This window comes from Arachis stenosperma, chromosome 9 (genome assembly GCF_014773155.1).
Source record: "Arachis stenosperma cultivar V10309 chromosome 9, arast.V10309.gnm1.PFL2, whole genome shotgun sequence".
Lineage (NCBI taxonomy): Eukaryota > Viridiplantae > Streptophyta > Magnoliopsida > Fabales > Fabaceae > Arachis > Arachis stenosperma.
This window is the reverse complement of record NC_080385.1, coordinates 101,925,901-101,952,944: the sequence shown is the minus strand read 5'-3', so window position 1 is coordinate 101,952,944 and position 27,044 is coordinate 101,925,901. Positions and strand designations below refer to the sequence as shown.

Sequence of the window (27,044 nt, the reverse complement as noted above, 5' to 3'; positions counted from 1 at the left end):
GAGATGTCAAATTGCTTATAACATTAATAAGATTTTGGATTTAAATTTTGAAAATAATAATTTTTTTTATAAATTATATGTAATAAAAGGACATTTTAGGAAGAAAAATTACACACCAATCCTTCTCATATTCTTATTATATAGTATGGATCAATAAATATCTCTTTTATTTTTATTTTTTATTATATGTGTCTATTGAAATTATTATAAAATTAAAAAAATAAGAGAAGGATAGTGTTTCTTCTCCTGCGAAGAAGAAAGGGAAGGAGGAAGGAAAGAAGAAAAAGTTGTCAACGATCCACCTCTGCTTCCGTTTTCCCGTCAAAAATTTAAAAGGGATGATTTTAAAACTAAGTTAAATTTTAGGAACCATTTTGTATGCAAAAAAAGGTTGGGAACGAAAAAAATTTTCGGCCTATACTTTAAGGACCAAAATCATACTTAACTCTTATTATAACTTGTACTTATTAAAACTCACTTTTAGTTTAATTTACCCTAGCATAACTATTACAATTTCTAAAAAATTATCTTTTTAAACATTAACTTTAATAAGCTATTTTAAAAAATAGAAGTGTTACCAAGTTGAATTGTAATTATCAAATTAAAACTAAGAGACCAGCTTGACTATTATCCCAAAAAGAGCACAATAATATAAATTTATCTTTTATATAGAAATAATTTTTTCGCCCCTTATAATGTTAAATTTAGGTTGGACTATTAACATTTTTCTGGGTTTACCTCCTGGATTTTATAATCAAAATGCTAAAAGTAGTCTACAGTATAGCTTAAACGAAAAAGAGTTACCTGACCCCAAAAAAAATGCGAAAACGAGTGTTCTCATAAAGAAAATTTATCGTTGGAGAAAGCAGTTTCAGTTAAAGAACCATTTTTCGAAAATAATCAAATCTAAACGTGCGGCTAATTGTCATATACGAATCAGAATCAGAATGAGAATGAATTATAAACGGCAGTAGCTCCACCTCTCAAATCTAACCGATAAGGCAAACAAATTCCAATAATTTTCAATTCCCGCTGCAATATAAAGTAAGCAAAATTTTTAAGGGAAACAAACAACCTTCCTTTTTTTCTCCCTTTTTCTTTTTCTCATTAATATTATTTTCTTTTTTCTCCTTTTTTTTCTCTCTGTAACCTCCATTCAGGTGGTGGAAAAATAAAACTAAAAACAGATTAAGGTTGCTTGGAAATGGCATGCAACCTGAGATGAGGAGCTACAATTTACATGTGAAAACAGGTTAGACTTATGAACAATTCCGCCCAAATAATGATTCAATCACCTAAGACGGTTGTGATTTGTGAATCTCTTCATTTAGAAGACGCGTGATTAGGTTCCGATCAGCCTCTGGCTTATCACTAAAAAGGCTGTACAGTGAGTTCAATTCTTCAGCATTGGCCTTTCTAAATAAGCTCTGTAATGCTGCAACACCACCATTGGGCAAGTGCTGATTCACAAGAACCCCTTGACCATTTCCACCATTTGAATTGGTTTGGCGAGGTTGTGAAATCTGCCCTTGAGGCCGAGAGTATGGCCGAGAATCCCAGTATTCACTACAGACTCGACTTCTATCCAGTGCCTCAATAGCCTGGTCAAATACAGTTCATACCTTGAGAAAATCAAATGGGGCATTACAATGACCAATAATTTATATGAAACCAGAGTTTACATCAAGAAGAAATACTGTTGAATCAACTTATAAAAAAAATTAAAGCATTTGCTGTTTGTATATACTTTAGGCGTTTGTTCATGAAGGGGGGACAAAACAAGAACTGCAGTATAGAACTTCCTTTCGGCTCAGGACTTATTCATAAGGACCACTTTGAATTATATAAGTCCAGATCAGTTAATTACCTGCACTACGGCTGGTGAAGAAAACCCAAACATTTCAAAGCCATCAAGGCTTCCGGGAGGCTGTAAAGGAGGAAGACCCTTCCTTCCCAGCTTATGTTGTTTTGCAATCTCTTGGTTCACTCTCTCTCTTACTAGTTCCCAGCATCTTGCAGCTGAAATGTGAACGAAGACCTCACTTGGACAATTTTCCAAGGAAACCTGGAAAGAAAAATCAAATTAGTTAATGCTTTCTCCCAGTTTCAAGAGTTTACAGACCAAATTGTCCAAATATATTTTAAATACAAAAGCAACTTAATTTTAGAGAGTTCTAAAATCGCAACCCTCAACATTGATTTGACCAAATCAGGAAATGCATTACTCAACCACTCCTTACAAAAGCTTTACAACAGATCAATAGATCACACATAGTTTGATTACATTTTCTTCACAATGGACTCTGGTCAAACAACACCCAGCTAAGAGGGCTTAGGCAATGAGAAGGAGAGTTGAAGTGCTGCCACCCAACCTTGTACCCTTGCTCTGGACCACATTGATCAAGAGCCTTACTCGTAGTACATGATTAGATTTTCCATTTCTTTTGTTATTATCTGAGCAATACTATCAAAGTTCAAAGATAAACCAAAAATCTCTCTCTAATACTTTTTTCTGCCTTGTAATAAGATAAACCAAAAATCTCTCTCTAATACTTTTTTCTGCCTTGTAATGGGTAAAACTAAAGCACAATTCGTGCAAGAAAGAGACAATTCCAAGTGCAAAAGAAAATTTATATCAAAACAATCTATCTATCTATCTATTCTTAATATATAAAAGTAGATGCATAAATTTACCTACATTACTTTTAAGACATCTTTCTCCTCCTACTAATGCTATGTCAGCAACATCAGTTACTTGCCAAAATTTTAGAATCAACCACTCAATTTTTGTCAAATCAACTATTATTTCCAAATCAGCAAATATATATATATATATATACACACACACACACAAAAAGAACTAGGGTGCAAAATTACCAATGACAATAATTAGAAACTAATAGTGTCTAACCAAATTTGTAACTTACAAAGACATTGAATCCATATCGGGTATTTATTATATCTTACCATTATAAATAATACAATAAATTTATAACTCCAATAATTAATTTATTAATTTCTATAAATAACTCATTAAATATAATAAACATCCATATTACAAATCTATCTATTCTTAATATATAAAAGTAGATGCATAAGTTTACCCACATTACTTTTAAGATATCTTTCTCCTCCTACTAATGTCATATCAGCAACATCGCTTACTTGACAAAATTTTAGAATCAACCACTCAATTTTTGCCAAATCAACTATTATTTCCAAATCAGCAAATATATATATATATATATATATATATATATATATATACAAAAAAAAACTAGGGTGCAAAATTACCACTGACAATAATTAGAAATTAATAGTGCCTAACCAAATTTGTAACCTACAAAGACATTGAATTCATATCGGGTATTTATTATATCTTACCGTTATAAATAATACAATAAATTTATAACTCCAATAATTAATTTATTAATTTCTATAAATAACTTATTAAATATAATAAACATCCATATTACAAATGTCATAATAATATTATTAATCATAATAAATTTTATTCCATACTATTTGAACTCTTTGTATAAGTCTCATCACTATTCCTTCAAATAACATCAAATTTAGCACAAGAAATTTATTTTCGAACTACACAATATCTCAAACTTACTCAATGGAGCATCAATTCATTTTTCATTTAAATATATAATTATTAACAAAATACTAATAATTTTAAGAACAACGTGTTGAAAGTCACATTGTAGAAAAAACTCTCAAGTAAGGTAAATAAAGAAATTACATAAATAAAGAGCCAAAAAATTGTTGCACTCATATCAACATTGGTTAGTGAATACAAAGGTACGATCTTTTTCAAAAAATTTTAAATCTATTGTTTTTCTTAGTTCAAAGAATTATATTTTGTATAATACATTAAATGAGACAAATACAACACAATCTTATTTTCTATAACCTATTATATTATAATATTTTAGATGATTATTCGATTAGCACAACTTCAAGTACAAAAATCTACATCAATCTACAAATGAAAAAAGTTCGCACAGCTGATTAATGGATATTTCATAACTAATAAGTCCATCAAAAATTAATTCATTTATTTAAATATTCAATTTAACAAATATAACAAATCCTAAACAGGACTTATCAACGTGAAGTAATGGAGATACCAATCCAAGACAATGCCAACACAAATCTACAGAGTAGAATGATTAGAAATCGAATAACTATCCAATAGAAAGTGCATACAACTCAACCATTCATAAAAAACATGTCTTCACAAGAATGTACGACAGAAAGAAGAAAGCAACAACTCTAACAACAACCAATAAAGAAAAAGGAGGACGAACGCCACATAAGAAGACTAAGTTCATCAACTAAAACAAATGCAAAAATCAAACTACCAAATAAAAATGTCACTTTGTAGAACTCCAACATCCAAATCTTTTATACTATAAATTATTTTAAATAAAGCACCTTACAAATTTAACTTTAGTTTACACATTTAATTTAATTCTACAAAACATAGCAATTTTTAATATTTATTATATACTATCATTACCGCTCCGCGCATCGCGCGGGTCTCATTCTAGTTGAAGATGATTTCCAGACATGCAGAGAAAAAGAACATATTATTGCAAGCCAAAAAACGCCAATTAAAAAGAAGACAGTCAATTGCCTAAACTAGAGAATATATAAAACAAGGTGAAAGTACCATAAACAGAGGCCTGTCATGTCCAGCATCAAGAATTTCTGAAATGTAATAGCACATATTTGATGGGTCTAAGACATTTATGTATCTAACACGGCTTCTAAATCCTGCACCAAACACAAACTCACTCATTTAATCAAACCCTGCCACAGAAGCTAAAATTCATTACAGACCAAATTATTTTTACATACCCTTTGGAAATATAGCCTGACTGCTGCACCATGCCTTTCCAGAAAGCACAACTCCAAATTCTAAAGGCTCAACGTTGCAGTTGATACGCCGGACAACCTTTGCAATACGAGGACCTTTCTGACGGTAATTGTTTAGACTGCATGTGTTTCCATTAACAGCTCTTACGCTCTCTGCTATACTAGAAGTGCTACACCCGCCAAGCTTTTCTTGAGTATCCTCATTCTTAACCTTGGTGATGACAGAATGTTGTGGATTCGGAGAACTCAGAGAACTTTCCTGAAAACGGTTGCTGACCTCTGCAGTTAAAGAATCAGGAATACTTCTAATTGATTCTGCAGCACTAAGACCAACTTGACAAGAAAGATCTATCAGGGTAGAAGCTATTGCTGGTTCCCTGTTTTCTTCGCATTCCTGTTTAACATGCAAAAGCTGAGTTGAATCAGAACCCTTATCTGCTTGGAGAAATGCAATAGCTTCCTTGTCACCCATAACGGCAGGATCTTTCATCCGGATGATCAACTTAGTATTTTCCATATTATTACATGAACTTGCTTTATCTATTTGAGAAAGCTCCTTCCGTCCATTGGTATCTGACTTCATTTCATCAACTTTATCTTCACTAGGATGTATAATACTACTGTTACGTCTGTGTAGTGAACTTTTCCCTCCTCCATGCTCAGCCTGAGCCACAGGAAGACATAGAACAAATGACAAATCTTCTTGAGATGTTTGGCAACCAAGGCGACTCAGCTTTATTCTGCAATTTGCAGATCCTTCTTTATTGACAAAAGTCTTACGGTTACCCATCTCATTTACAGGTTGTACATTATCAAGTGTCGAGCGTTCCTTCTTCTGACTCAAAGGAGACACAACTTCTACGGATTTCCTTTGTTGAGGGAAGCTCTGATCTTTGCCTTTTTCTGAATTTGATTGATCCACTATTGGGATATCCATTAATTGTGTGTCTTCAACAAATTCATTTGATTGATGCAAAGTCGCCTCTTTATGCACATTGACCTTGGGAGAATGAGACAAGTTTGATGACTGAAATCTCAATTCCTTGAGTACTTTTTCCTTGTCTGCTGAAATATAAGAAGTCAGTGCAAGCCCAAGATCTAATTTTGCCCATCTGTATACAGCACTTAGTTTTCCTTCCAATGCCTCAACAAGAATATTTAATTCACTGATATCATAGCGAAAGAGGAAGAATTTGGAATCCCAAGAGCATGAACAAAACTGCTTTGCATGATCCAAGCAAGCATATCTATCAGGGGAACATCGACAACCAGCTGCAGACAAGTGTAAGTCAAAAAAGCAAATGTTGCATTCCCTTTCACTTGTAGCATCAAAGTTACTCTCCATTTTTAATGCTTGTGACGAATTACATAGAAAATCCCTTCTGACTCGCTCCATCTCAACACGCGTCTAGGGAATAAAATACAAGGAAATCAGAATCAGATATCTCACAATTAATATTGAATAAAAAACAGTAACAGTGATCTGCCTTTATATAATTTAAATTCACAAAGCATAATCAAGACCAAGACTTTGAAACTGCAATTGACAGATAATATTTGCTCAGTCAAGATTTTCGCCGAAAATTGTCATAAACCATTTCTCCTAAAAGCTTAAGTTGTTAAATAAAGGCACATGAATGGTTCTAGATCTAACACGCCTCCTCACATAAAAGCCTCATTTTGGGCTTGAAGGATGGACAATGCCCATTTTTGTTTTGTGCTAAAATTCTATTTTTATTTAGAGGAATGAGGATAATAAGGATATAACTTAGACCTTTTTGTCATGAACCAATTTTCCTAAAAGGTTAAGCAATTAGGTAGAGGCACACATAAATATATGTAACAAAAATGAGAACCACAAATAAACAGAAAAGAGAACAAAAATCCCATTGTTGCAGCTACAATATTAGGAAGTAGTCTGTTAACACAGGCCAATCAACATGGCGGATTCAATTGGAGATGGTGGAATAGAGAAATGACACCGAAATTATATAATAAAATGTCATGATGGTCAATAGAAAGCCATTGGGCATTAACACCTTTATGGTATTGATGTTCATGACGTAGGTAACATTATTCAAACCCTAAATCTCAAATATGGTGCTAGACATAAATTAAAGTCTTCCAGATAATTGCTCTCAAAAATATACACCATTCATAGGTTCCAGCTTAACACCTTGGGCTTTTAAGAGAATGCAGCATTTATGTTCAATTCTCAACGTAGAATTTTAATATTTAGGCTTTAAACTTCTAGTCTCCCTACAGTTAACTAAAATATAATACAGAAGACGGCGATATAAAAACAGAAGGATGGACAGACCAAAAGAAATCCAGAGCACTGTAATCATGAACACTAGAATCATTATGAGGAAAATCCCAATATGCATTGTATGGGAGCTCAGCTCGCATCAAACAATTTACCCTTCCCTTTATTAATAATTGCATCATAAGTTGGCACAAATTCATAAATATCATCTCCTCATACTGCATCATATGAAGATGAACTAACCTTGAGTGCATTTGCTAGAAGACCATCCTTTCCACAGACATCTTTCCATCGTAGGTTATCAGAAGTATTCCTTTTTAGCAAATTAAGCTCCCACTGGGCTCTTACAGCTTCCCTTGCAGCCCCCAGTAATAGCTTATCGTGGGATATAGAAGTCTTGCGCTGCTGCTCCTTATACAGATCTATAGCAATATGCCCATGGGGCAGCCAGTCAACTGGAGCCACATTAACAGCCTCTGCACAGTTGAAGCCACAATTGAAGCCAGAGTGATAGGCTCGAGGAAATGTCAGAACAAATTCTCCCGGGTTTTGAACACACCTATAAACTGGCACTCCCAAAGACTTAAGGATGGAAGGAGAAAGCTGAGTGACCTGAAAGCAAAAGTTAGAAGTTCAGGTATTAAAACATCCAGCATAGCCTAACTGCTCAGGAATAAAAAAATGGACCCAAAGCAAATCGAGGTAACAAATGGAAGATCAAATTTCACCTCCACTTAATGATAATATATGAACCACTATATTCTTGCTGAACAAGGGAAAGGAACAGCATGTGAATCAAGAGACAAATATACAATCCTCATTGACAGACATCCTAACCAAATGACACTTGTGCAGAGGTGGAAAAACTTCTCACCAGCTTATGAAGCAAGTCAGGTTGTTCTTCAAATAGTTCTGGTAAATGCTTCCTCATGGCCTCTTCCAATTTGCAAGCATCTTTGCCAGGGACACCATACCACATTTTTGGAGCACCCCAATGCATATAATTCAAGGAATACAAATGGTGGTCTTCCACATGCTGTACCCAAATTCCCAAAATCAAACAGAAAAGATTAAGCAGGAGAAACAACAGTAGATGCTACTAGTAATATTTTTCAAGATAACATGCGCACACAAACACATACATACATGCACATAGGAGACACAACTTCAACACTGCAAATAGCTATAATGTAGTTATTTACCAAATTGGGGGGAAAGAAGCCCGTTATATGATACCCCATTTCCCCTTATTCTCACATATGCACACACCCGAAAACATCCCTTCTCTGTTCCATCGACAAAGGCATACTAAGAACAGCTTCTAATTAAACACACATGGATATGGACAAGCATAAGCTCGTATAAACAGCCACCAATGCACAACATGCTAACATAAATAAAAAATATAGTATAATAATAAAGAACATGTAATTATGAGTTATAACATTTATAAGCATAAATTGTAAAGTACTCATGTAATACTATCTAATGCAGCAATGCTAGAGAATGAGAAAAATGCTGTCCTTACCCAACAAAAGGAGGAAAAGCACATTCCTATGTACAACCATGGCACTAGAACACCAGATATATCACTGCTTTCATAACAGAGCAAGGATCCAGGTAACCTCGCAAAGTTATTTAAATTCCAGCCAGACTTTATATAATCTTCATGTGACGTGGAACCAACATTACTAGAATTTCTAGGAAAACCACTCCCAAAAACCCCTGTTTCCAGATCAGCTCCATAAAGCACCTACAAGCATATCAAAAGGAAAAGTAAGGAATAGAGCATGTAAAGAACACAATGAATAGGTAACAACTTCATTAGGTAGAAAATTTCTGACAATTAGGAAACTGACCTCAATTTCTTCAGTAGGACTCTCAACCATCCGCCAATATTCACCCTCAATGTTTTCCACAGAAGGCTCAACGGTGCTGTTTAAATTTGTTGTATTGGTTCCCAAATGAGACACATTCTCATTTTCTCTGAAGTATTTATCCTTGAAATCATCGGCATATCTCTGAAATGTTTCCAAGGTAAATTGTGGACCAGGTTCAAACCCAAAACTTTCAGCTTCACAAAGTCCCATGTCCAGTCCTCCAACAGTGCCATTTTCCATTCCCATTCTTGTGACCCTTCTCCTTTTCCTTTTCATATTGCTTTGAAACCTTGAAATCTTTCTCACTGATTCACGATTCTGAAGTTTATCAATCCTCTGAACACGGGTAGCAAATTTAGAACCCTCCCATATACTTTTTTCCTTGAGAGGACAAGGGGGTTTCCAAGAAGAAGGGGGAACAATGCGACAAATTCCATATGGTTCAGCACTGGAGCGAATGCTCGATATATATTTTAAAGTATCTTGAAACTCCTGTAAAAAGGTTACAAACAGCTCAGCAATCTAATTTAGTAATTTTACAATAAAGCTAAGTTTTAGGAAACAAATCAATAACAGGAAACAGGGACAGAAGTGAATTCAACTGTGCCACAGAACAGACTCAGACCTCTTCTGTGGGGTAGAAAACAGGAGCATCCTCAAGCTTTGGCCAACGAGCATCTTCTGGTCGCCATCTTGCAACAACCTGTTAGAAGTTTGAATTACCAATTACTCGTGCAAAAATATATTTTAGGATGAGCTTCTTCTGCTATGTTACAATTAGGTTACCAAAAAGTTTTCAGGTTAGCTCCTTTGGTTGTAATTACAATTATCACTTGTGATCATGGTAAACTACGCCAATTTTTTATTGACATATTCAATAAGAGAATATCCAATTCATAAAACATGGTAATACACATATCAGTAATAATAATAATAACACTGATATAAAAGAGAAGAGAAGAGAGAATAGGTTAGGGTATATTTATATTTCTTAATTTATTAATTAATGAACAAAATAATAAGTAACGCCAAGAGCAGCATAGCATGTATCTGTCTTGCAAATACAACCTTCTGGCAATTACTGCAATCTGGACATCCACGGATAACTCCCCGGGGAAGACAAGGTCTTGAGGAGAAATTCTGCAATAACATTAATACATGAGATGCAAACCAGAAGTACAATTGAAATTTAGGATCTGATATATAGTATATTAATAACGAGCAGACCCAAAAATAAAAATGAACCAACAAAAGACTAACTTGATCAAGCCGCTCACAATCAGAGTCTTCCTCATAACTATTCTCATATTGTCCATAATTAATCCAAGGTCTGCGTCTCAGCGTCCTAGGAACTTTTGCAGTATCACTAACATGAATATTGGTAACCACCTGTGTCGAATGTGATTCAGACACACTTGTGGATACTGAAGAACTGGTAATATTTTTATCATTTTGTTTCTCATTGTCTTCTACCCTTTTCAGCGAGAAAGATGTATATGACTCAAAACCAGGTGGTACTGAAGGAAACTCATCATTATCTTCTTTAACACATATTCTCATGAGTTCAGTCCCCATCAGTAACCTCATGCAAAAGACAACAGAAATAATGCCTCTGATTTGTCAACCCTGTTTGAATTAACAAGTCAGATATAGTCGTAATTTTCAATTGGAAAAACAATAAAATGATCTTCTATATTGATTTTCTGAAACTTACTTTGATAATAAAGAGTTCTTAAGACCACAAAAATGCAGAATCTGTTGGTTTGCCGCACTTCCACCACATACTACAGCTAGAGATCAAATCAACAAAAGCTAATTCAATGCCTTACACTCCAGTAACTTAAGAAATTGTAGGAACGGACCAATCATTAGATATCACAGTAAAGAATCAAAGAATAAGCTCAGATAAGGGAACACATCTACATGCAACACAGTATCTCAATTTCTTAGTTTTTCTATTTAGTCCATAAACCATAAAAATGTTTAGGACTTAAATCATAGTTATTTTCAATTACATTTGCCTTCATCAAGCAGTATGGCAGATCAGAGAGTAAAGGTAACTTCAAAGAGTTCTTGTAATCCTGCAGTCTCCTAGTCCTATTTTAAGCATAATTCTTCAATTGTAAATAAATCTGTCTAAATAAACAACAATATCAGAAAGAAGGATTACAATAACTTGTTGAAGTTACCTTTACTCTCGGATCTGCCATTTTGTTGGATGAAAGCAAATTGTGCCTTCTTGATGATAACTATGATTTAAGTGTTCTTGTTATCCTGCTTTCTGATATTGTTGTTTAGTTAAATAAATTAATTCACAATTGAAGAACCTAATAGGACTAGGAGATTGCGCCATCCAATGTATGTGAGAACCGACCCATTAAGTAGATTCATACTATCAATCAGATAAAAAAAATATATGCTCAAGTTAGGTTGTGATCTTAATCTTTCTTTTAAGTTAATGAAATATCCAAGGTTGTGAAAGTTCATATACTAAGGCAGCAAAATACTTCATTCTGCCCATACTTCATCTCAAACATAAAAGTTCGATAATGAATGATCACATCAGAACCATACAACAAGCAGGTCATGTTTCACAGCTTATTTTCAGCTGCTAATTAGATATAAAAGGTGTCATTATCATGTGAAACAAATTTAGAAATAAAATTTCTCAATGACAAAACCTAGCAAGTAAATAGATGTCTTGACGGTTTGAGTTTGACCACACTAAGTTCATCAATATCCACTAATAAATAGTTTCAGAAAACAATGATGGCTTCAACACTCATAAATCCCAGGTTCATCACATTTCTCAGCCAGATCAATACATAATAATTTTAAATAACTCAGAAAATCACTGATAGGATCTCAACGATAACCTAAAAGATAGATTTCCAGAAGCTTAGCTATCATTCTCCACAATAATGTAAATGTACCAAGCAAAGTCAAAAAAATAATCACAGAGAATCACTACATCTGCATGATTAGGAATTGTTCAGTGCACACAACCAACAAGATTATCATAACAATCAATAATTAACCATGATCAAAATAAATCTTAGCCAATTTTACCATAATCACGCAAAATTTACAGTTACTAGCTGAAAACCTAGCAAGGAACAAAAAGTCCATACCCTAATCGGGAAATCTCTGATGAATTGAGATGTTCTAGTTGCAAACAAAAGGCAAATACAAGTTGATTTAATTGGAGATTAGGTTAACAAGTTCACAGAAAAATATTTGAGGTGTTCTATAGATGGAAGCTGTTGGAAGCGATTGTGTTAGAAAATTGAAGAGAAAACCGAATAAAATAGAAACCCTAAGGGGATGAAAAGGGGGAAAAAGACGAGAGAGGAAGCAACAATACTTGGACAAATCTGTATCCTTTTCAGATTATTATTAATTTACTTGATGTTTATTTATGTATAGACCGTTTTCTTTTTTTAACAGAATGTTATAATATACTACTATATAAGAATAAGAATGTGGATAAATTAAATTTTAAATTTTATTTCAGAAAATAATGTATAATTTTTTATTATTTATTTTATAAATAGGATAAAAAAATATGAAAAAAAAATTATTGAAAGATAAAAGATCACATTTTACATAAAATTCAAAATTTTTAAGATTCAAATTCACTATATAAATCACGGACACTTTCTTAATTTGTCGTGTCTTCATGTAGGATACATTTCGGACACGACACACATTCATACTCATCCAATACACAAATCTTCTGTATCCAATCGTATTTTAATAAAAAATAAAATAATTTTTTTCGAACACACTTAAATACACCTAAATATAATCATGTGTTAGTATATCTAATCTTATTCTTGACATATATTTTTAAAATAAATTTAGAAATAATATATATTATTAATTATTAAAGCAAAATATATTTTAAATACTTTATATAATTAAAAAAATATTAAAAAAATTAAAAAATTAATTTATATATTAATATTAATAAAATTCGAAAATATTATTATAATTTATCTAAAAAATATTTTATATTTTATATATATGTCATATCTGGTGTCTTGAAAGAATTTTAAATTTCGTATTCGTTTCAATGTCCATATATTATAGATACTACTGTTTATATATATAGACTATTTTTATATATTTTTATTTTTGTAATAAAAATAATTGATAAAATGTTTATACCATAAAAAGTGTGAGAGACAATGCAAAGAGTAATTAATACATTCATAGTATCTTGGAAATAAAAATAATTAGATAAATATATAAAAATTTATTTAGCTACCAAGAGAAATATAAAATTTTCTTTCATTTTGAAGACAAAAAATAGAAAATATTCATTTTTATTTTATATCTTTATTTTTCTATTTCTGAAACAAAACCTAACAACATTCAAAAATATCACTTGTACTTCCTCTTATCTTTTATATATATATATATATATATATATATATATATATATATACTTTTCTTTTTTGAAAGTATTAAAATATAGAATAAGTTTAACATCTCGTCTAATCCCAATATAAGAAAAAGATAAAAAGGTTAATTCAATGTAAAAAGTTAAAAATATATATTATTTACACCTCAAGATCACAAACTAACTAACATTACTTTATTTTTAAAATTTATAAATAACATATAACAACCATAATATATAATATATAAATATAATATATAAATACTAAAACTTAGTCACTAATTAACTACCATTAAAGATATAAATTTGGTGTATACAAAAAGTTCTTATTATATTACTTTAAAAATAAATTATTCTACCACGGTAAATTGATTATTAGACTATAAACTATTTAATTATTCTGATAATTAATTATTTTATTGAAAAATATATAAAATATAAATTTATAAATATAAATATATTACTAATTTTTTTGTAAAATATAAATATTTGTAGTGGAACATTAGGAGCACATAGGTTTGCCGTTATCGGTTTTATACAATGCTTTACATGGTTTCTCAATCGAGCTTTCGGCTTAGCCATTATAAAATAGTACAGTTCTATGTCACACCCAAAGAAAGTTTTTTAAAAGAACACAATTGAAATGGTATGAGAAGACCAATGATCTCGAATTTTTATCATGTAATGGGCCAAGGAAAAAAAAACACATTACGGACGAAACCGAGCAGAAAAGCTTGCTGTTATCAATATTGGTATATTGGACAATTTTATATTAATTTATCAAGATAAATAATATAAAATGTCAAAGTAATTATTATCTATTATAGATAACCCAAAACTATATCATTGTTTTGATATTTTTTTTTTAAGTTTTAACTCATTATGAAGAAACTAAGGGCTTCTCAAATTTCCTAATTTTTAAAAGAAAAGTTATTGATTATAGATGAAGTGATTTTTTTCATTTTTCAGTATTTTTAAGCTGATATATTTCGAATTAATTTGTGACATAATAAATTTTTATTTAAAAATTTTATTAATAAATTGTTATATATATATTAGAATTTTTGTTCTAATTTTTTTTTAAATTAAAAGTGAAATTTGAATTTACAGTCTCTAAATAAACATAAGAAAACTATACTATTTGAATTATAAATATATGCGAATAAGATTCGATTAGCTCAACTTAATAAAAGTGATGTTTTTTTTTTCTCGGTGTTTAAGTGATTTTTTTTTTTGGGTATTTAAGTTATTTACTTATTTTTAATCCAGACAGGCAAATGCAATTATGCACCTGACCCAAGACCCAAAGAGAGTTGCATTCGCAAATAGAATAACGCCCAAAACAATGATGTAACAATTAGCCAATATGCAAACTAAATGCTGGATTGATTTTTTTAATTAACAAAAATATTTAAAAAATATAAAATATTTTTATTTAATTTAAATTTTATTTAAATACGTTTTTTAGAAAATTATTTTATTAAAAAAAAGTAAATTATTTTTTTAGTTAATAATATTTTATTTTTAAAAAGTCAAAACAAAAAATGTTTTTAATATTTACAAATTTTTTAAAAATTTATTCAAAAATAAAATAATTTTTGTTTACTAAAAAATATTTTTTTAAAATATAAAAAATAAATATTTTTTTCAAAACTAATTTAAACTGACCCTAAAATTTTACATTGACCAAAACACTATCATAGGAAATAAGAATTCCTAAATAAAACAATCTGTGCCTTAGTTGTAAGATTAAAAAATTGATAACATATATGCATATAACATTCTCCAAAGAAATAAAAACAAAAGATAAAATATGTTGTTTATTCTTGATCTTTGTCTTCTTAAAAAATATTTTTATTATTTAATTTTGTTTAAATTTTTTATTTATTAAAATTATCTCTGATACAGATAAAATTAAAAATATTTAGAATTAGTTTTGATACAAATAAAAAATATTAGGAATAAAATTGAATAAATTAAAAATATTAAAACATAATTAAAGGAAATTAAATGCTAAGACTATTTTTTTAAAAAGAATCTTAAACGTCAAAGACAAAAAAAAACATATTTAAAAAAAAAAGAAAAGAGGATTCAGAATCAAGAGAAGAAAACACAAATTGGTGAATCAATTCAAATTCAAATTTAAAGACAATCATATATATTCCAACAAGCAAATCACAGCTTGTCATAACTCATAACTTAACTACGTACGGGAAAATAAATCATTCTTCCTCCATAATATATTAAAAAAAGAACAGCGAAAATGGTGAAATAAGCCACTAATTTTTAAAAGTAAAAATATTATCTATAGATTAAAATTAATCACTAAAAGTCCACTATCTTATATTTATATATAAATTTATATAAATATATGTATTATTTAATTTTTTTAATATATATTTTATATTTTAATATATATTTTTATACTAATAATTAATTTTTATATTTAATTTTAATATGCACCTAACATAATTGTTTTAAAATATATTTAAAAAAGATTAAAGAAATAAGAAACAAATGCCCGACTTTGGATTAAAATAAAACGTACCTAAGAGTAAGACAATCAATCACCAGGTGAGAATCTTCCTTCAGGATTATAAGAAGTAGTGTATCAACAGGGGAGCTTTCTAAGATGGTGAAACTGTAATGAAATTGGTGATAAAGTTGGGGATCCTTTGTTAAATACAGGTTTTCAAACTTTTTATCATATAAACCCAATTTTTATTGAAGTTTGGTGACGTAGACTTACAATTTTAGCTTCTAATATTTTTTTTTTTGAATTAAGAACCGCTCGACACCACAGGTGGAGTAAACAGACATCTATAACCATATAGAGGACTGAAAATAAAGACGATACTAATAACTCAAAAAGTGATAACAACCCCTAGTCATCTTCGGTATTGCCATCAATAACCAAAAGGAGCACCACCAATCCATTCATCTTAGAGCATAAAGGACCTCTTGATGATATCGACTACACCTGAACCATGATTGTTGAAGACTCTATCATTCCTTTCTAGTCAGATTGCCCAGAGTACAGCAATGAAACCCACTAACCACCTCTTCCTGTCACTCTTTCGTTGTGCTGCCTGCGTCTATCTCTCAAAGTGTTGTTTCAGTGTACCTGGTATGGTCCAGACCCTACCAAGGGCGAAGAGCCACGCACCCCACACCTGCCAAATGAATTCGCACCCAACAAATAGATGAAAAACAGATTCAATAGACTTACAGCATAAAGTACACATATTATCAAGCTGGCCAAGTACACCTAATTTGCATAGTCTTTCTTTAGTATTCACTCTTTCGATCAACACAAACCATGAAAACAGCTCAATCCTTGGCGGGACGAAACCCCTCCAAATAGCGCTAGTGAAATTATAGCTCGTTATTTCCCTCGGAGGGGCTGCTTCCTGCATCACTTGCACAAAGGAGTTTATGGAGAAAATACCAGTTTTATCAAATTTCCAGACCACCCTATCCTCCCTCTCAGTGGTGAGCTTAACTGGACGTAAGATCTCATGTAGTTGGTTCAAAAGTTCCAGCTCCCATTGAAATAACGCTCTCCTCCACTGGAAGCTCCATATCCATTCTAGCCCATCCCAAAATCCGCAGTCACCTATAAGGCTTGAAACCGAGAAAAGTCTAGGGAACAACTCTTTCAAGACACCACCAGCTAGCCAGCCATCCTCCCAGAACCGAGTTGTTCTGCCGTTCCCTACATCCATTGACAATCTTGTGACCATCTTCTCTCTGATCTGTGGCTCTCTGATGCGAAGTTGACAAATATCCTTTCAAGGACCCCCTCTTGGAGGAACCGGTTGACCAAGCAACATCTCAGAAGGATTCATGCTATTACAAGAGCATACTATTTTCCATAAGGGGCAATCCTCTTTCGAAAACCGCCACCACCACTTAAACAGAAGAGCTGTGTTTCATATTACTGCATCTCCTACGCCCAAGCTACCTGCCTTTTTAGGAGCCATCACTACCTCCCATCTTACTAGGGGCATCCCGGTCCTCCCATCCTCTTTACTCCACAAGAACCGTCTTTGTAAGGATATCAACTTCTCCGCTACCGCCTTCGGCAACTGGTACAAACTGAGGTAGTATATGGGCAAGCTATTGAGGACAGATTTAATGAGGACCAACTTACTTGCTTTATTAAGGGTCTTTGCTTTTCACTGACTCAGCTTCTCTTCCACCTTATCAATCACTGGTTTCCATGTCTTGACAAGCTTTGGATTCGCACCCAAAGAAATTCCGAGATACCATACAGGGAGGGAAGCCTCCTTACAACCCAGCAACAGACACATCTTGTGTGCCCAACGCTTTTCACAATTTACCGAAATGAAACTTGTCTTCTCAAAATTAATACTCAATCCAGATATCAACTCAAAGCATCGCAGGAGATGCTTGTAATTCCTTATGGTCTCTTCCCCTGGAGGACAGAAGAAAATCGTATCATCCGCAAACTGTAAGTGTGACAGCTCAATGATATCCCGTCCAACTAAAAGCGGAGATATGCGTCCATTCCTCACAGCTTGTATGATATTCATGTAAGTTGTTATGGATAAGTCATAAGTGGGTCAAAAATTTAATGGTTTATCTTAAACTAATTGTGATTTGATAATGTTTTGGATATGACTCCAAATCTTAACAATCTTTTTTTTAAATCTTATTATAGTTTAAAAATTAAGTATAAAGGTATTGTCGTCTTTTTAATATTAGATTAAATTTTTTAATTTCTAATGTAATCAAATAGTTTTAATTAATCCTATAAGAATAATTTAATTTTTTTCATATAAATGATTAAAGGTATTTTAGTATTCAATATATGAACTACAAGAATATTTTTGTTTTTTTTAAATCATATTTAAATTTTTAACTTCTAATACAATCAAATAATGTGAATTAATTAGTCCTATGAAAGTATTTAAGCTTCTTTTTGAATTAACTTTCAGAGGTCGTTTTGTTCTGTTGAACATTAACTACAAAATATTTTAATCTTTTTAAAAGTTGATATTTATAATTTTTAATATAATTAAACAATTTTAATTATAAAAGAATGTTTTCGTCAGTTAAGATTAATCCTAAAATGTTATTCTAGCCTTTTAAAATTAAGTATAAAGATATTTTAGTCTTTTTAATATGTTAAATTTCCAATTTTTAATACAATCATGCAATTTTAATTAATCTTGTATAAGTAATTTAGTCTTTTTGAAATTAATTACTATAAGGTATGTTAGTACATTGCAGTGTTTGTTTTGTCATACATGTCCATCAAGAGATGGACACGGTGGTACATGTCCACCGTTTGGTTCATTAGACATAAATTTTCGATGGACACGGTGACACACAGAAGCACATAAAATACATGTCTTTAGTGTCTTTCCTTTAACCTAAGACATTAAGACACAAATTATAAGACACAAACTTTTCTAATCCTATCCTTTCTTTTTTTCTTTAATTCCAATTTTATCCTTTTTCCCTTATCCTCTCATCTTCTCCTTTCTCTTTTTCTGATTCACCTCCTTCTATCACATACTCTCATCTTCTTCTCCTACTCTTTCTTCATTCAACCACAGTCTCTCTCCATTCCACTTCTTCGACGCCATCATCGTCGCCACTACTGTCATCTCTTCCTTTATACGTTGTCGCAACCACTGTCGCGTTCCTTTGTCACGCCGCCTCCGCCATGGTTGTCTTCTCCGTTCTCTGCCTCAGTGTCATTGTCGAGGCTTCCTCCCATGTTTGATATTGAGGCATTTCCAAATTAAACTCGCACCTCTCTTTCCAGATCTGCCTCCGTCTCTCTTTCACGCCGTTGCTTCTCTTCCACCATATGGTCATCTATTTTGCTATTTTTTTCTTTCCAGTTCTTTGAGAATTTTTTTTTTGTGATGAGAATAATTGTCTGTTTTTAATTTCAATTCCAATTTTTTGTTTGTGACTGTAATTAGATCGTGCTTTTTGCATGCAAGATGAGAAGAAGATAATTGGGGGGAGAGTTCTCTGTTCTTTTTATTTATTTTTTATTTAAATTTTGATTAATCTTGTTGTTAGAGTGATTTTGTGTTAGTTTGTTGATTTGTTGAATTGAATTTGTAATTGCATTAAAAGTTATTAATGGTGATAATCTGAGTTAACATAACAATGGTGATGGTGATAGAGATAGAGATGTGATAATGATGATAGGGTTATTAGTGTCATTTTATTAAAATTGTAATTTGAATGCAGGGTCCTATACTTAAATACCAAACAAGTTTAAGATTTTTATGTCCTACTGTGTCTATGTCATTTTATGTCTTTATGTCTATGTCTTATGTATTCCCACCCACTAACCAAATGGAGCCTAAATGTGAACTACGAGGGTATGTTAGTCTTTTTATAATGAAATACAAATATTAATTTCTAATACAATTAAGCATTCTTAAATGTGAAGGATATTTTAGTTTCAAAATTAATACTAAAAATTTATTTTCGTTTGGGCTTTAAAGAGGGTACCTTAGTTATTTAAAAATAACTAAAAAAAATATTTTAATCTTGTTAAAATCAAATGATCAAACAATATGAATTAATTCTATAATAATATTTTAATTTTTTAAAATTAACTTTAAAATGTTATTTTGTTACTTTAAAAATTAATTATATTAGTATTTTAGCTGTTTCTTAAATTTAAAATTATAAAATTTCCATTTCTAATACAATTAAGTAACTTTTATTGTAAAAAAATATTTTAGTCTTTTAAGATTAATGCTAACAAGTTGTTTTAGTATTTTAAAATTTAACTATAAGATATTTTAACCTTTTAATACTGAACTAAAATTCATTATTGCTAATAAATCAAATAATATTAATTATTCCTATTATTAATGATAATTAGTACAGTTGGTTAGTTAGTTAGTTAGTGTTCTGGTCAATTTTGGTGTTTAGATCAAAATCTATTAGTTTCTGTTAGTGGATCTTATTTTCTTTTCTGTTTTTATAGTGTCGCTATATATAATTATATATAGTGCTGGGTAGTGTGTAGGATGATATTATCTTCACTTTTCAGTAATATAGAATTATCATTTATTCTTTAAGCTTTTTTTGCCATTCTCTATTCTATTTTTGTGTTATTTAATTTAAAGAAACTAGTGCTTCAGTAATTTCTTCATGGTATCAAGAGCCTTGTTCTTGTACACGATCTATGACTTTTAGTGCTGCTAATTCACATTCCTCAATCATCTCATCCTCATCTTTATCTTCTAATTCAACATCCATTCCACGATCCTTTGATCATTTCATAGGTGACAAGCTCAATAAAAACAATCATAAGACTTTACAACAATAGGTTTTAACTGTAATTTTTGGGCAAGTTCTTGAAGATCATTTACATCCTGATAAAATGCCCTCATAATATGCTTCTAAAGATGATCGTACTGCTGGTATTCTTTCATTGGATTACAAGAAATGGAGGCAAGAAAATTACAATATTATTTCTTGGCTTCTTGCTTTCATGGATGAAACCTTCAAGAACAAAATAATAGGTTGTATTTTTGCTTTTGATATCTGGAATAGAATTGAGGATTATTTCTTTAAATCTATTTGAAACAAAGGCAAGCAGTTGAAATCCCAGATGAAGCTTACAAAGAAGCAAGGTTTTACTGCCACTAATTATGTCTCATGAATAAAGAGAATTGTTGATTCTTTAGCTTCTCTGGATTTTTCCTTAACTAGTGATGAACATATTGATGCTCTCTTGAAAGGTCTCAATAAAGATTACCAAAATCTCATTATTACTGTTTCTACTAAACCAGGGTTGTATTCTCTCCAAGAGGTTGAGACTTCTATTTTGTCTCATGATGATATGCTTGAAAAATTTCGTAAATCATAGTCTTTTCTTCCTCAAGCACATCTCAACCAATCTACATTCTCTTCATCATTCTCTGTTGATAAAGGTGTTGGGGGTAAAAAGGGGCATGGTGAAAGATTCTTCAGAGGTGGTCGTTCCTTCTTTCCTAATAATCGCCCTCCAATGTCAAGTTTGTAGCCGTTTTAGTCATATCACTTGGTATTGTTTCCAGAGATTCAATCAAAAACAACTTCCACCTTCTCAGATCTCACGATTTCCACAATCCAGTGCCTCCTCCTATTTTTCTTCATCTTCTTCGAATTTAGCAAGTCCACCCCACCACCATCATCTTTTCATAATCCCTCTACCTATATGGCGGTTCCATCATCCGTTTCTGATCCAGCATGGTTTCCTGATATTGGGGCCTCCCATCACATCCCTCATCATGAGTCTAACTTATTCTTGTGTTCTGAGTATTCGAGTCCTGAATAGATTTATGTAGGTAATAGAGTAGGCTAGGTATGCATATTAAGTATATTAGTGATTCTTATTTGCATGTCCTTGATTCTAAAAGATGGTTTGATTTGCAATTCGGCCAATTCCTAATTCATGCACCTGATATTACTAAGAATCTTGTGAGTATCTCTAAATTTGCAAAAGATAATGTAGTATTTTTTTAGTTTCATGATGATGTTTGCTTTGCAAAATGCAAACACACCAAGAAGATTTTTTTGCAAGGTTTTAACACTGGAGGTCTCTATCAATTTTACAATGTTGTTGTTCTAAGACTCACATCATCTTCTTCACCTGCTTTATTTTCTATTTCTTCTTTCAAATTTCAATTGTGGCATAAGCGACGTAGACATGCCACAACTAACACTATTAAATGTTCTTCACCAGTGTAATTCTTTACAATTTTCTAATAAAAATGATGATTTTATACCTGTGTTGTGTAATGACTGTGCCTGTGCTAAAATGCACAAATTACCTTTTCCTGATTCACTTACTTCCTATAATTCTCCTTTACAACTTGTTTTATTCTGATGTTTGAGGGCCTAGCCCTATAATTTCTCATTTAGGATATCAATATTATGTTATCTTTATTGATGCATTCTCAAGATATACATCTCTTTAATTGTTGGTAAATAAATCTCAAGTTTTTTATAATTTTCTTTAATATAAAGCTTACATTAAATTAATTGGTCACAATATTAAATGTTTACCATTTGATAACGGCAAGGAGTTTGTCTCCAATTCCTTTTTTTCTTTTTTATAGCAGTATGGGATTGTTCATAGGTTCTCTTGTCCTTACATTCATGAGTAGAATGGAATGGTATAGAGAAAACATTGCCATCTTACTGAGATAGATTTGGCCATGCTTTCCACTACTCATATGCCTTTAACATACTGGGATAAAGCAGTTTTGGCTGCTGCTTTTCTCATTAATAGACTGCCAACCTTTGTCTTAGACAGTAAGTCACTGTTTAAAGTTTTTCTTGGCTATAAACCTGATTATACTCTCTTAAAGGTCTTTGGCAGTTCATGCTATCCTAATCTGAGGTCGTATAATAAAAACAAATTTAGCTATAGGTCTCATCAATGTGTGTTTTTAGGCCATGCTTAGAACTATAAAGAGTATACGTGCTTATCCCCAATTGGTAAAGTGTATATTTCAAGAAATATGCTATTTGATGAAAATATATTTCCATACCCTTTGTTATTTTCTGGAAGTTCTGAGTCTCTATTGCATACTAGCACTACTTCAACTGATGAATTTGTTCCTAGACCAGTAGCTTTAAGGCCTCTTTATCCTGTATTGCAACATGACTCTACTAATTCCTTGTAATCTGAAGATGCTGTTACCAATGTCTCCTGTACTATTTCCAATTAGATTCCTACCAATACTACTACATTTGTAAATCTCGGGTAATTAGTAAATAATTAATCAATAAATTAATTATTATTTAAAAAAATTAAAAACTTAAATTTTATAATTTAAAGAAGTAAAAATAATTAAAATATGAATTTTGACACTAATTTTAAATGTTTTACCTCAAAATTGGGCCAAACAGATCAAACCGGTTGAACCGGACCCAAACCTGACCTAAGACCCAACCAATTCACTTAACTCTTTTTAGACTTCAGCTCTTCTTACCTAAAGTGAAAAGGGAATCATGTTGAATGAAGGAGGAGGGCCAAGAAACGCCAAACCCTCACCCAAACCTTTAATCTCACGTAATTTTTAATCCGGAGCTCCGATTGACAAGCCTTCAACGGCCACACATTCAGAAGATTATCATGTTTTCTCACCCAGTTCTCACCATTTCAGTTCGTGATTTGGATTTTGGTAATTGAGAGATTTTGTGATTTTGATAGTTTAGGGGTACTCTAGAGTACTCTAGTAGTGGATAATCACTGGATTTTCTCTATTTGACTCGTGGGTAATGGTAAGAAAATTCTAACCCTTGTGAATTGGTGATTTAGTGAGCTCAATGCTGATTATTGTGATATTGTATGAATTAGATTGTGTATCTTGTTGAATTGGAGTTAAATTGGTAGATTAAAAGCTTGGAATTGAATCTTGAGAGCTGAAAATTCAATTGGTAAGGAGTTGGAGCTTTAGAGCTTGAGGAACAGTGGATAATTAAGGTTGTTCTAGGCTTAGGGAGGAATCAACCAAGGTATAATTTTGGTTTCTTATAGTTAATATTTAATATCACGTGAAAACTTAGGCTAAAAGATCTTAAGATAGGAATGAACTGAATGAATTATTAATGGATTGTGTATATGTTATATGATGTGTGTATAAAGAATGAATGAATTTGTATGTGTTGGATTATGACTCTTATGGGTATAAGATAATGATGATTGTTGATGTGTTGAGGGTTGATGTTGGGTCTGTGAAATTGAATTAAATGGATTGGTTGTGAGAAGTCTGATTCGATTTTGTAAGCAATTTGCTATTAAAGTTGGTTGATTTTTGAAAAAGACTTAATATTGAAATTGATTTGATTTTGTTGAATGACTGAGAGATGTTTGGAACCCTTGAAGGGTGGCAGAAGTTTGTGTTTTAAAAGAGATGCTGTCAAAATTTTTATGAAAATAGGAGACTTCATTTGAAGTGGTTATTTAGAAATATTTGGATTTTTAAGGGTTTTATAATTTAATTTTGAGTTATTAAGGAAATGATTACATTTTGAGTTTGCGTTATTTAGAAAAGAATGAATTGTGTTTTGAGTATGAATTATTGATGGACAAAATGGGAGGTGTGATAATAAGGAATAAATGTTGATGAGAATTGATTTTTAAGTCTAATTATTGAATGAATATGAATGAATTATAATGATAATGAGATATGTGTGACCGGGTAAGAGGCGGTGGCATTGTCCACTTGCTTTGTGTATATGTCGAAAAAGCCGGGTAAGAGATAGTGGTGTTGGTCACTTGCTCCGGATAAGAGTTCGAGACTCCGGGTAAGATGCAAGGGTTGAGTTCTGTCGCCACTTGCTCTAAATTAAGAATTGTAACACCACCTGGGTAAGAGGCAAGGGTGAAGTTGTCCCCTGCTCTAGGTATGCGGGTAAAATGCAAGGGTTGCAGTGTTATCCCACTTGCTCCGTGTTTGGTGTTCTGTCCAATGGTTAACTACCAAGATATGTCGGGTTGGCTATATAACCGACAGATGAGACTCATCAGTCATAGGGCAGGCATACATCATATGCATAAGTGTGTTTTGTTTGATTATGCATTAATTGGGCATGCTTATGTAATTATTATGCTTACCTGCTATATTTGATATCTGTTGTATCTGTATCCTACTTGTGTTTGCTTTGTCTGTATTGCTTCTTTGTGCACTAGAGTTTTGGAGGAATGGAGAAAATGAAAAGTGAAGGATTGAACACAATTAGATTGGAAGAGATAGAGAGTGAATTGTAGGATTAGAGTTTAATGAGACAGAAAGTGAATTGTAGAATTAGAGGTAGATTGAGACTTAGATATCTAAGAGAGTTTTACCAAATTTATGGTTTAGTTTATTCCTTTAAGTTTATATTTGAGGATTGGCTTTGGCTTTTCCGGGACTTTTTATATTAACTATGTGGGCACCTTTATTATGCTGAGAACTTCCGGTTCTCATTCCATACATATGTTGTTGTTTTCAGATGCAGGATGCGAGACACCATATTGAGCATTCTGCAGACTCTTGGGAGCGAAGAACTATCTTAGGACTTGGTGTTTGTATTTGGTTTATGTTTATATATATGTATAGATTCTCCACCTTGTATATATTATGTTTTGACCATCTTAGAGATTGGCTTGGAGAAACATGATTTATATTTATTTGTTGGTTTATTTTTGGGGTTGTATATATATATATATATATATATATATATATATATATATATATATATATATATATATATATATATATATAATGCTTTGATTTTTCTATTGAGCATATTAAAAGAGAATCAAATGAATTACCTAATTTTCTAACAAGAGAATTTTTGCAACGTAAAAATGAGTAAGAAACAAGCAAGCAGTGAAGATTATGGTCAACCTCTTGACCAATCAGCAACTTCAATACAAGCTAAACAATTATCTATTAAACCCCTGACGATGTCACAGGCTGTTAAAAGTGAAAAATCATTAGCATCAACTAAAAGCTTATATTAGGTTCCTACAGTTAATAGATATACATTATTACAGCCATCAAATTTGTTTAAAACTAAACCATTATCTGAAGAACATCCTTATCATAAAAAGCCAATACCTCTAAAAATAATGGCTTTAGAAAAAGAGTAGTTTAAGATGGATAGAAGAACCTTTTATAAAACAGTTTTTCCAAATACTTTTCATTACCCTCTAACAAACATCTAAAAAATCCGAACCTTTTATGAATTTATCTTAGTGGACACAGGATCTATTGAATTAACTCATAATAAAGACCCAACCACAAAAGATACAATATTCACAAAAATTTAGATTATGAAAATAATAACATTATCAAAATGGGAAAAACCTCCCTTTCATTGTAAAAGTTTTACTAGAAAATTTGAACCACAACACTACTCCTATTATGATTATATAGATGCCTGGTGGAATGCACTGTATCTTTCTCCAAATCCCACTCTTGGTTCATATGGTACCGCAAAGGGTGATAAACCCCAATTTTGTGGTTTATCTTGTGCTTATTTTGGGAGATTTTATCACATTTTCTCACATTTATTCAATGAAATGGCATGGTTTCATGATTTTCTCCTAATTTGTGCTTAAGTGTGAAAACATGCTTTTTAGGCCTTAATTTGCAAATTTTAATCCACCTTTGATTCCACTAGATGCCTTGATGTGTTTATTAGTGAATTCATGCTGAAAAGGCTAGGAATGGATCAAAGGAATGAAGAAAAACATACAAACTCATAGCAAAGTCCAGAAATGTGAATTTTGCATAAAAACTAATAAAAACATCCCTAAAAGTAGCTAGATCCTACTAAAAACTACCTAAAAACAATGCCAAAAAGCCTATAAATTATCCGCTCATCACAACACCAAACTTAAATTGTTGCTTATCCCCAAGCAACTGAAAATCAAATAGGATAAAAAGAAGAGAATATACTATAAATCCCAAAATATCAATGAATATTAGTTCTAATTAGATGAGCGGGACTTGTAGCTTTTTTGCTTTTGAACAGTTTTGGCATCTCACTTTATCCTTTGAAGTTTAGAATGATTGGCATCTCTAGGAACTCAGAATTCAGATAGTGTTATTGA

General features: G+C 31.7%; 2 protein-coding genes across 2 annotated transcripts; both read right to left on the bottom strand.

Moving 5' to 3' along the window:
* Window positions 1–997: 997 nt before the first annotated feature.
* On the bottom strand, window positions 998–12,409 carry LOC130948211 (putative lysine-specific demethylase JMJ16). Its single transcript, XM_057876924.1, has 13 exons — window positions 12,168–12,409; window positions 10,751–10,826; window positions 10,297–10,662; window positions 10,105–10,176; window positions 9,662–9,739; window positions 9,016–9,528; window positions 8,685–8,909; window positions 8,031–8,192; window positions 7,400–7,768; window positions 4,873–6,298; window positions 4,685–4,788; window positions 1,868–2,065; window positions 998–1,601 (listed from the first exon to the last, which is right to left on the bottom strand). Exons 3-13 carry the CDS (start codon window positions 10,621–10,623, stop codon window positions 1,296–1,298), a joined length of 3,780 nt encoding a protein of 1,259 aa, XP_057732907.1. The 5' UTR covers window positions 10,624–10,662; window positions 10,751–10,826; window positions 12,168–12,409; the 3' UTR covers window positions 998–1,295.
* Window positions 12,410–16,536: 4,127 nt separating this feature from the next.
* On the bottom strand, window positions 16,537–17,166 carry LOC130949772 (uncharacterized). Its single transcript, XM_057878408.1, has one exon. It carries the CDS (start codon window positions 17,164–17,166, stop codon window positions 16,537–16,539), a length of 630 nt encoding a protein of 209 aa, XP_057734391.1.
* Between the last annotated feature and the right edge of the window lie 9,878 nt (window positions 17,167–27,044).

Coding starts and splice junctions, on each gene's coding strand:
- LOC130948211 (XM_057876924.1), bottom strand. CDS start 10,623: ATGAGGTTACTGATGGGGACTGAACTCATGAGAATATGTGTTAAAGAA. Junction 9,529..9,661: donor TTTTCTACCCCACAGAAGAG/GTCTGAGTCTGT, acceptor ACCTTTTTACAG/GAGTTTCAAGATACTTTAAA. Junction 2,066..4,684: donor ATGACAGGCCTCTGTTTATG/GTACTTTCACCT, acceptor TTTTCTTTCCAG/GTTTCCTTGGAAAATTGTCC.
- LOC130949772 (XM_057878408.1), bottom strand. CDS start 17,166: ATGGATGTAGGGAACGGCAGAACAACTCGGTTCTGGGAGGATGGCTGG.